General features: G+C 37.5%; 1 protein-coding gene across 5 annotated transcripts in view; it reads right to left on the reverse strand.

Moving 5' to 3' along the window:
- NOL4 (nucleolar protein 4) overlaps positions 1-10,501 on the reverse strand; it is a 465,402-nt gene extending 454,901 nt beyond the window's left edge. For 2 of the 5 annotated variants that reach the window (XM_074277598.1, XM_074277612.1), the window contains exon 1: positions 8,491-10,499. In XM_074277598.1, coding sequence (XP_074133699.1) covers positions 8,491-8,748 — 258 coding nt within the window. In that variant the 5' untranslated portion in view covers positions 8,749-10,499. Of the gene's footprint in view, positions 1-7,600; positions 8,469-8,490 lie in introns of those variants that run through there. The other 3 variants (XM_074277643.1, XM_074277604.1, XM_074277605.1) reach the window with 3 other exon arrangements.
- Between the last annotated feature and the right edge of the window lie 302 nt (positions 10,502-10,803).

The raw sequence follows: 10,803 nt of genomic DNA on the forward strand, positions 1-10,803 counted from the left end.
TAGTTAAAATATAAATAACAAAGTGCCTTATCAATGACTACTCATCCTAAAAATAGAGATCAAGGTAATAAATGTCAAGTACCAGATCTATTCCTATAAAACACATTCTTCTTAACTCCCATAAATATCAAGGATCTGACATTCTTAAACCTGATCTCTGAGTAAATTCCCCAAATCCCTGACTTTCTTGCTCTTCTCCCAAATACTTCAAAATTTTGCCACTAAAAGAACATTTATGACAGCTGGTACTTGATTACATTTCTTGAGAGCATGATATAAGAACCCATTGTAGAATTCTTAGCTGCAAAGGAAAAAGCAAAGCAAAACAAAACAAAACAAACTCAACTTAGAGGAGGAAAAATGCCTCTGAAATCTCTACCATTTATAAAAAAATAATAAGATCTACTCAAAATCAGCCAATAAGCACTTACAAGTTATCCTGCTACTTCCCATAAAAGGGGAAACCAAAGAGGTCCTTTCCTTGAAATAAATTACAGTGTGATAATCATTAAAACCAATTGCAGTTTAATGCTAATTGTCCCCAGGCAGAAATGAGGAAGAAGAGTATGGGAGACAGAGAAAATTCTCAGAGCTAAGAGTCTGAAGGCTGATGTTATTGGATTGAAGAGTAAGGTATAAGAAAATTAAGAAGAAAGCTAGCTTATGAATGCCAAACAGAGGATTTTCTTGGAGTAAAGATAGGGACATTAGTAAAATTAACCTGGATAATGAACTAGTAAAGGAAATTGAAGAGCAGTTAGTCATATGGATAAGGAGAGAACTGGTAGAGAGCAATGTCACTTAAACCTAGAAAATATCAAGAATATTCAGCAGAGGGTCATTGACAGTGTGATAAATTCCAGAAAGCTATGTATTGAGAAAGAAATCATTAGATCTGATCTGGCAACTAAGAAATTACTGGTGACTTTGAGGAGATTCAAATGAATGGCAAAGTTGGAAACTAGATTGCAGAGGACTTAAAAGACAATGAAAGGAGAGGAAGTGGAGGCACTGGGAATAGATTAGATTTTCAAGGATTTTAGTCAAAAACAAAATAAAGTAACAACAAAACATGCACACATATATACACATAACAAAAAATTAGGAGAGGAGAGAGAAAGGCCATCATTCTATTTACTAGCTTGATCATTCATTCTTAAAATATTTATTAAAAACTCCTAATGCATACAAAACCCCCCCAAGAAATACAGAGATAACTAAGCAGTACCTTGAATAGTTGCCTAAAAAGTACTCATTTAATAGAACACAATCAAGAGTTTATAATAAATAATATGTCAAGTATATATGATAAAATTAGAATATAATAATTATAAATAAGTTTAACCATAATGCCATGGAATTTTAAAGGGAGAAGGAATCACTTACAGATAGGTGGATAGGGACAGCTTTCATAGTTGGAGCACTAATGTAGAATTTCAACAGGGGGAAATAGGAGCAGCAGAGGACATTCCACAAAGAGAAATTGGGGAATAAATGACAAGAAATTAATACTTTAACTGAAAGACAACACAGAAGCTGCAGTCACAAAGAAGGCATCAAGTGAAAACAGGAATTTTTTTTAAATATATGTACATGTATGTTTTGAGTGATGTCAGTGATCACAATCTATTTCCTGACACAAACAGATATGAGTTGCGATTTATGCCATTGGATGTAGTTTTCATAAAAGAGAGATCATAGATCCACTTAAATATTGAAATACATGTATTCAGCCATCAAGGTATTTTGAAAAAAAAAATAGAAAGAAATTGACAAGATTGGTTCTGTTCTATCAGGATACATTATTTTAAGACTATTCATAATTATTAAATTTGTGAAAACATTGAAAATCAATTTCTAAAATTTCCATAGTGTTAGAGGCAGGATAAGTAGAAAGTAAATGAATAAAATAGGAAACTGAGCAGGGACCAGCCAGCCTTAAAGTAGTTTGTTTGTTTTTAATTGTGCTGTTTGAAACAAACATTGCTATCTCAAAAAGTTTATGTTGTAATTAGTCAGGCGTTGAATATGGGAATCTACACTTGGATTTCTGAAAAAGTTTATTGACTGGCAAGCACTTGGTAGATGTGACCCCTTAGGATGCAGTTCTCATAGACTTCTTGGAATGTTCAGTAGTATTTTTTTTTCATGTAATAAGATATTAGCTCCTTATTTTAGTAAACTAATTCCTTATTAATAATAAAGTTTCATACATCTTAGTACCACAGGATTATCGGCTCATAGCTTTAGAATTTAGGAAGAGTCCTTGGTAATCATTGAGTTCAATTTGATAATTTTATGAATGAGGAAACTGAGGCAGATAGAGATTAAGTTACTTGTTCACACTCACAGAGCTAATAAATAGTGAATCCAGTTACAAATAATAAAGATGGTTAACTGAGTACTCTGTGCCTAATTTACAAGAAGATAAAAACAACTACTGAGCATGTATGTAATATTTTAATGTTTGCAAAGTACTTTATATGTTTTCTGATCTTCATAACCATTATTTCTAGTTTATAGATAAAGAAACTGAGACTGAAAGTAATCGATTAAGTGACTTATTCAGGATAACCCAGTTAAGTATCTGAGGAAGCATTCGAATTCAGGCCCTCCTTATTCCAAGTCCAGAATTGTAATCACTGGGTTATCTAATATTTGGAAAGCATTTCATTACTTCAATAAATCATCTTGGAGTATTTTCCCTTCAGGGATGCATTTTGTAATTTCCATACATTACCAACATATATAACTTTAGTATATATCCTTCCATAAATTGGTCACATATTACCTCATATGCTAAGGGCCTTCTGTCAGTATTCTTGATGTCAGGAGTATACCATCTATCCAATTAGATCTTTAATGATTCATTTTAAATCCCTTTATGACAGTCATTTCTATGTTTCTTTTTTTTTTTTTCAAATGACACATATGGTCATTGTAACCAAAGAGTCATGTACTTTAATTTTCTATTCTTTTATATCATAATTTGTAATACCCAGCAGATTAAAACTATGAAATACCCCTTTTCCCATACATTAAATGAGTTGTTCCCTCTTTAATGCACTATCTTAATTCATGTATATAGGAAAAATTCACCCTGTATTTTAATTCTTTTTTGTATTTTAATCTTTGTATCTCACATGGCTTACATACTTTTAATTGTTTTATGATGGATGGCTACCAATAACATAGATATAAGTATATAAATCATATAGAATGAAAAAATCAAAATGCCACCTAAAATGTGTACAAGTCCAAACATTTTATCACTACTAAAGATATTAAAGATATCTGTCCCAGTTGATTCTGTTCATTGAATATTTTGAAACTAAAAGGCAAAACATGCTAGATGTTTTCATTATGCAAGGCAACAATAGTGTTAGAGAATTTACTATTAATTTTAAAATTCTTTTTTTCCTAGGAGGCAATCAGGGTTAAATGGCTTTCCCAGAGTTCTACAACTAATATGTATATGAGGCAGAATTAGAACTCTGATCCTCTTGACTCCAGGGCTGGTGCTCCAACCATTGTGCCACCTAAGTGCTTCACCTCATTCTCACTAGTGGAAAAAGGACTGAATAGAATTTGTATTTGGTCTCAGAACTAGCACACTAGCTAGATGTGTGACCTTAATTTTTTTTTTTAACATTTTGGACCTCATCTGAAAAATGAAAAGAATGGATGGCATAAGTCATCTCACAGATGCCTTCCAAGCCTTTGAGTCTATAAGTCAATTACTAGATCTACAGCTTTCTTAATGGCATAGCACTGAAATTTCTACAAGTTCTATAATTACCACCTTCAACATATTTCCCTCTTATGCCTTTCCTCTATGTCTATCTCACTGCAATATTGTGAGCAGTATATAAGGGCCAACCTCCAGTGTATTCCTTTCTTGATGGGTAGGATGTCTTTAAACAGAGAGGGAACACATTGGAAGAAAAATATGGGAAATGGGAAACTCCCCATTCCTTTGAAATTGCTAGAGTTCAGAATCTCAAAGAAGTAAGATGATGTATAAATTTGGAAAGAATCCTTAAATACTTAGAAATCCTCTATTTTCTCTTTTATGCTATTGTTCAGGAAGGTGATTCTACAAGCACACTTCTGGGCAGTTTATCTCCCTTGGTTTTTCATGTACTAGTAATGAATGAAAAGGAAACTCACTTAGTAATTGGTGTCTATATTCACGAGTGATGGGGAAGAAAGCAAACAAACAAAAAGCTGGACTCACATCAAGGTAAATATTTGATTTTGGTTTTTTGGTTGTTGTTCCCCCTCCCATTTCATAACTATTTGATATGATAGCAATCAAGTGTCTTCCATGGCTTTAGCTATATTATCAGTGACTATGCCCTACCATTTCTACACCAAGGTCCCATCCATATAGAGGAATGCATAGCCATGTGCCCCAGGCATGGATCTGTGCCCAGAAGAAACATACACATCATCTGTAGGGATCCTTAAATAACTTACTTCCTTCACACAAAGGGGGTGAATCACAATAAACATATAGAGGGATGTATAACCAAATCCACAGCTAAGTAACTCATAAAACTCATAACTGTTTATAAACTACTACATGAATATTCATCCTAATGATTGTACAGTAATCAGCTCATAGTATACACAACAGAACAATAGAAATCTGGGGCTTACAGATTGCAGAAATGAATAAATCATTATTTTTTAAAGATGCAACTAAAGATAACACATTTTTTCTTTTATGTTCTCAAGTGGGATAAATATAAGAGGAAGCAATTATGAGAAAAAGCAACAATTTAGACTTGGGCGTCTGTTCCTACAGATTTATATAAAAAAGAGTAGTCTTCCCATTACTTCATCACTCAATTTAGATTAGAGTTGGCCTCTGAATGAATCAAAAACAAAACACAGGCTTACTTTGCTTTCCAGTTTTCTGAAATAGTGTGGCTTATAAAAGAGTTATTTATATTAGCTTCATTCCTAGCCTAAAGCTTTGAACATTTTGTAGCAGTATTTAAGTTTACTTTCTAAAATATGGGATAAAATGATACATTCTGGATAAGGTAATAGGTGATTGTGGTGTCATATTTACATGCTATTTGACAACTATGTCATTAAGGACCAACCAGGAAGAGAATCCAAAGAAACCAGAATGAAAACTATCAAAGAAGGAAAATCTACTACCAGTAAGTCTAAGTGTTGAGTACCACTGATGAAAAAGTTTGTATTATTTAATGTCATCCATTTGGTTTATTGCTCATTTTTCATCTCTTAAAAAAAAAAAGTCATAAGCTGGGCATCATTTCCAATATAGGGCAGTCTGCTCTGTTTGAAATAACATAGACAAATAATACTGCTAATTTGAAATGAAATGGAATATTCTCTGGACTTCAGGAATAGATATTTCATTACATATGTGTTGTTGTCCTACTCTAGACCTAAAAATGGCTGTTTAGAGGATGATGTTGCTTGGTGATCAAAAGTATGTCTCCTAGACCACAGAATGATCTGTGTATCAGGCCTGATCCCTTCATGATGTTCTTGGATGGTCAAATTTGGTTGAAGAATACATTTTTTTAATGTCTTACTGTTATATATACCATCATTAAATATTTATTAATATTATGGTTTTGCAACCAGTTAAGATTAGACTTCCTTAAGAGATCTATTCTAAAGCCTAACTATATATCATGGATGAAAAATAAAAATAAAACAAAGTCTTTTACTGTAAGACTAAGACTACAAGATAATCCTTACTTCAATTAAGTCTATGTTGTATGTCTAGTCTGTGCAACCTCCCAGTTGCTATCAGTCTCTCTGTCTTTCATTAGAATCAAGTAGTTAATTAGCCCTAGCCTGTCCTCTCCCCTTCTCTCTTTTCCTTTAACCAGCAGTAATGATGTCTAATTACCAGCAGCAGTGGATTACTGCATGGTCAGGAGCAAATCTCTTTGGCTGACAGCAAAACTGAGCAACAAACCCCAACACCTCCAGTAGCTTAAAATCATTCTTGGAATTGCACTTGCAAGGAATCTTCCCCGTCCCTACTTCCCCTTAAAAAACAAAACAAAACAAACAGTTTATCTTTGAAGTCAAAATGGTGATTTTTTTTTTTATTGAGTAAGTGTACTCCTATTGAAAATTACCAAACTATTTCAGAGGGAAATAATTTTCATATGTGGGGAAACAAATAATATTAGAAACTTGCCTTGGGGGTTTCAAGGAAAAACTCTTTGCTACATAGGTAGATTGTTTTTTTATAAGCAGAAGGGACTAACATTTCTGTGACAACGGTAACATAAAAATTTCATAAACTACCACAGAGCAGTAGGGTTGTTCATGAATTATAACCTTTAACATTTTGATACAGTCTTGAATGGGAAGCAGAGCTTTCAAGCTTTAGACAAAAAACATTGTTTTCTCACCATCTGAAAATTAGATGGCTTTTTCTCTAAAATTTTCAAATGTGTTTTGCTTTTAGGAAAAAAAAAACTTACCAAAAGTTGTAAAATAATCTCTGTAATAATCTTTAATTATGCTATGACAACTCAAACTCAAGTGTGTCCTTAAGGTGTTTCTGAGGAAATGGTGCTTGGCACTCACTTTCATCTTACAAATCCACGTGATTTTGATGGCAAGTTTCATATTATGTACAAATATTTTCCAGTGATAGATTCAAATCATAATCAGCTCACTAAGCTTACAAGTATTGGAAAGCAACCTGACAGAAGGAAATAAGTTTTCCATAGGAGGAAAGCCGAAAAAGTTTTTGTCACCACAAATCCTCATCCTAGTCAAAAGATTTTTTTTAGGTCTTTACTATCTTTTTTAAAATGGATTATTCTTTTGTTTTTTAATTAATTTTATAATGTCTAAATGAGAATTAAGTCCTTTTACTTATAGATTATGATTTCTATCAAAATCTAATTTTAAAAACAGATTTCCAACTCTTAAAATTATAATTTCATAAAGTGAAAAAACTTCATCTTATTATTTCTACAATATATGCAGATCATTTGAATATTCAGATCAACTCTACAATTTATATTTATATTAAATAGTGGGGGAAGGGGAAGAATTCAATTTAACAATTGTCCAGAGTAAAGCCAAAGAGTAAAAGGAAAGATCTGATTCACAGATACACCAAATAAAACAACACAATTTCTATACTTAGTTTTTGTCATTTACTTCCATTTCTCATTTTCCTATTGCCCAGACACCTATTAAAAAAAAAAAGAGAGATTCACCAAAAAGCTTAGTTGAATAGAAGAAATTGTTTTCAAATGTAAAAGTCTTCTCACTGATACCTTGAAAAAAGTACATTCAAATATTTTCTCACTGATGCCTTGAAAAAAACTACATTCAAATATTTTCATTTTCCTCTATCATGGTGAGAGTAGAGTAGCTCCCCAAAAATCTCCTATTTTGCATACTCTAGGGATATTGTAAACAATGACTGCCAGTAGTAAATAAGAATGCTTAAACCAGAAAGTCAAGATAAAAATGAAAAGATGGCTGTGTTACCTTCTGTCATTCCCCCAAATCAAGAGGCTACCTACCGTGGCATGATGTAGAAAGAGAAACATTATTAAATTGATATATGCAAACCTACTTGTGGCCCATAGTTCCCATCTTCTTAAATAGGAAATTCTGGTGCTCCTGCTGCTACCCAGCATTATAGCTCTTCTGCTATGAGAAAAAAAACAAATCTAGCTTTCCAGGCTCAGATCTCGCAAAGCTGGCAATGCTAGTGGTTCCCAGAGACTGTGCTTAAAGCAAGCTTCATAGCTGTGAGAGACTTGAGCAATCCCAGAAAGAGTAAGCAATAAATACTGCATTTGACCGAGCTCAGAGCCCGTCTCTCTCTTTGTTGATCATCCTCTAACTGCTTCTTTATTTGCGGAGGGGGAGCGAACACACCCGCATATCTAAAATCTAACCAGTCATCGCAATAATCCAGGCGTGCGTGCCTGCCGGCTGCCCCGCGTCTCCCAGGCTGTGGTCTAACAATAAAACCTGATATCCTGGGGAAACCCCCAAATCAACGACCAGCGCCACACTCGGGCTTTGTGCCAATAAGGAGACACTGTACACTATCGATCAGAATCGTACATTATCAAACCGGGCAGTGGCGGCGGTGGGATGAGGATGTGGCCTTTATGTGGCGGGCAGGACACACGCCAGACGGGCAGCTGAAGAGACGGGACAATAGCCCACCCCCAAAGCCGTCTCCTGCCCGGAGAAAAGCTGCCGAGGAGGGTGAGGGGAAGGGGAAGGGAGGGGACTCGAAGTGCATTAGAGCTGTGCAATAAAAGACCACAAAGACTTAACTGTGGGGAGAAACGTGCCTGGCAAATGCGATATGGGGATGACTAAGGGGCGGGCAGGTGGAGGGGGGGAGGAAGAGAAACGAGCCAACTGTGGCTTCCCCCTTCCCCTCCAGGCTGCCTTGGTGGGTCGCTCGGCGGACAAACACGAGAGGAAGGCAGGGACTTCACTAACCGTGGTTTTGACCGGCACGAAGAGCACTTGCTTGCCACCTCCACCATTGACCTCGTCCGAATGGCCGAGCTGGAAACCTTTCGATTTGACCCAGAATTTAAATTTGGCATTATCCGTGGAGCTCGACTCGGAGCCGTTCAAGAGCTGGACGATCCGGTCGTATTTTTTACGGGTCACCGTCTTGGTCTTTCCGGAGTCTCCATAAGTCCGGAGGCACCAGTCCTGAAACTGACGGTACATGTCCCGGTCGCTCTCCATGATCCCCTCGGAGATAGCCAGATACCACCCTCCACGCCACGCCACGCCACGCCACCGAAATGGGCCGCCTGGATTTTCCAAATGTACTTTGCACCTGTTCACCTAGTGCTCATGAAAAATGCATCCACTACCACAATGTGGAACAAGAGGAGGTCCCGCTTGCAATCAGATCCTGGCTTTAGGGAGCTGGGATGGGGGAGGGAGGAGAGGGTCCGGGTCAGGGAAGGGGGGTGGGGAGCAATCAGTGCCGAGATCTACCAAGTCTCTTGTTCATTTTTAATTGCACCGGCTCACAGAAGAGGGGATGACGGGGGTCTCTGAAGCTTTTCTTATCCTTCTACGTGATCAGTCTCTTTAATGTTGTTCAGCCAGGACCATCCCAGTGTCTCCAACAGCATCTAGCCCAGAGGGGTTTGGTTTAAAATAAGTAAAACCCTATATCCAGGTTTACCAAAAAGCAAAATGTTTACTTGTATTCAGGCCTAGGATAACATCCCTACTCCAGGTCCTATCCCGGATACCGCAGGCTTAAAAAAAAAAAAAAAAAAAAAGCCTTCCCTCCTCAAACCTCCAAGAGCTTTTCCCTCTTCTAATTGTCCTGGAGGACTGATCCTCCCCCTAAAGCAGCCTCTATCCTGGTTGCAAACACTGGAGGGCAAAGTGGTCGCTAGTGCTCACCCCCTGCTTCTTCTCTCTGCACTCTGCTTTTGGGCGTTAAGGTGCTAAGAGCAGTGAAAGTTCTTACCTGTCATCTTATAAACCTATCAGAATTTATTTCACAGTAACAGAATTCTTTCTTTAAAAAATACCATGAAATTTAAGCTCCTCAATCTACTCTGAACTGCAGCTCCACACCTATGTCCTACTAGTTATTCCCCAGCATATAAGCTATTCATATATTCATATAATGATATTCATATAGAGTTTGTACATGATCAACTATTGGACGGAAGAGAGATTTCAATTTCAGTTGGATGTTGGTAAATGAAAGAAGGCGGCTGTCGGTGTGTCTGCCAGTTTAATAATGGTGCACACATGTAGGACTCCTGTTTTTTTCTCCGTCTCCGCTAAACTGGTCACAAAACACTGAAGTGAGTTTATGGTATAAAAGCCTAGAAAACCTTTGTTTAAAATAAAATCTTGAATTTTTTTTCTCCCTTTGCTTGGCCAATAGTTTAAAATTCATACATTCAGTTTCTGGTTTCCTTTTCCCCCCTGCCACGTAATGAACACCCCCTCCTCTGATGAAAGTAGCCAAATTGTTAGTTCCGCCGGACGACTTTCCCAGGCAAATGTAGTGTGCGGCTCCTCCATTCAATATTTCATTCCATTTATTAAAGAGGTAGAAATAGGGGAGTTCCCATCTTCCTCGTGCTGTAGCTGCAATCCTTTTCTTTTTTTTTAGACTGTTAAGGCATGAACTCGTCCAGTTCAGCTGCTTTCTTAAGTAGACTGTCAGATAAGTGTACAAATAACTAGTCCAATTCAAGTTCCGTATTTCCCCTGTCTTCTGTATCCAGAGCGAAAGCAAGAAGTGAGAACGAAGAGTCTTTGCACCCACCGCACAGCAGTATAGTCCCAGCACTTGAAAAATGGTCAGTGCCTCCCTCTCCTATGAAGTATGTGCGTATGCTTGTGTGTGTGTGTGTGTGTGTGTGTGTGTGTGTGAGAGAGAGAGAGAGAGAGAGAGAGAGAGAGAGAGAGAGAGAGAGAGAGAGAGAGAGAGAGAGAGAGAGAGAGAGAGAGAGAGAGAGAGAGAGAGAGAGAGAGAGAGAGAGAGAGAGAGAGAGAATGAATCTAGGAGGTCTCGCGCAGCGGCTGGAGCAGGGACTGACAGCCCAGGCTGAGCTCGAACAGCTCCACACACTAAACCTCTCGCCTCTCCACGCCCCCCCCCCCGCCCCAACTCTCTTCTCCTCCCGCCCCCCCCCCCCCTCTCCAGCCCTTTCCAAGCTCCCTGATTGGACAGCGGGACAAAAGTTTCTGTGGAGACGGCTGGGCGCTTACGTCACGGGCAGAATTGTCCCATTTAGGGATCCCGGGGGCAGTGCGCAT

This window comes from Sminthopsis crassicaudata, chromosome 1, assembly GCF_048593235.1.
Source record: "Sminthopsis crassicaudata isolate SCR6 chromosome 1, ASM4859323v1, whole genome shotgun sequence".
Classification (NCBI taxonomy): domain Eukaryota; kingdom Metazoa; phylum Chordata; class Mammalia; order Dasyuromorphia; family Dasyuridae; genus Sminthopsis; species Sminthopsis crassicaudata.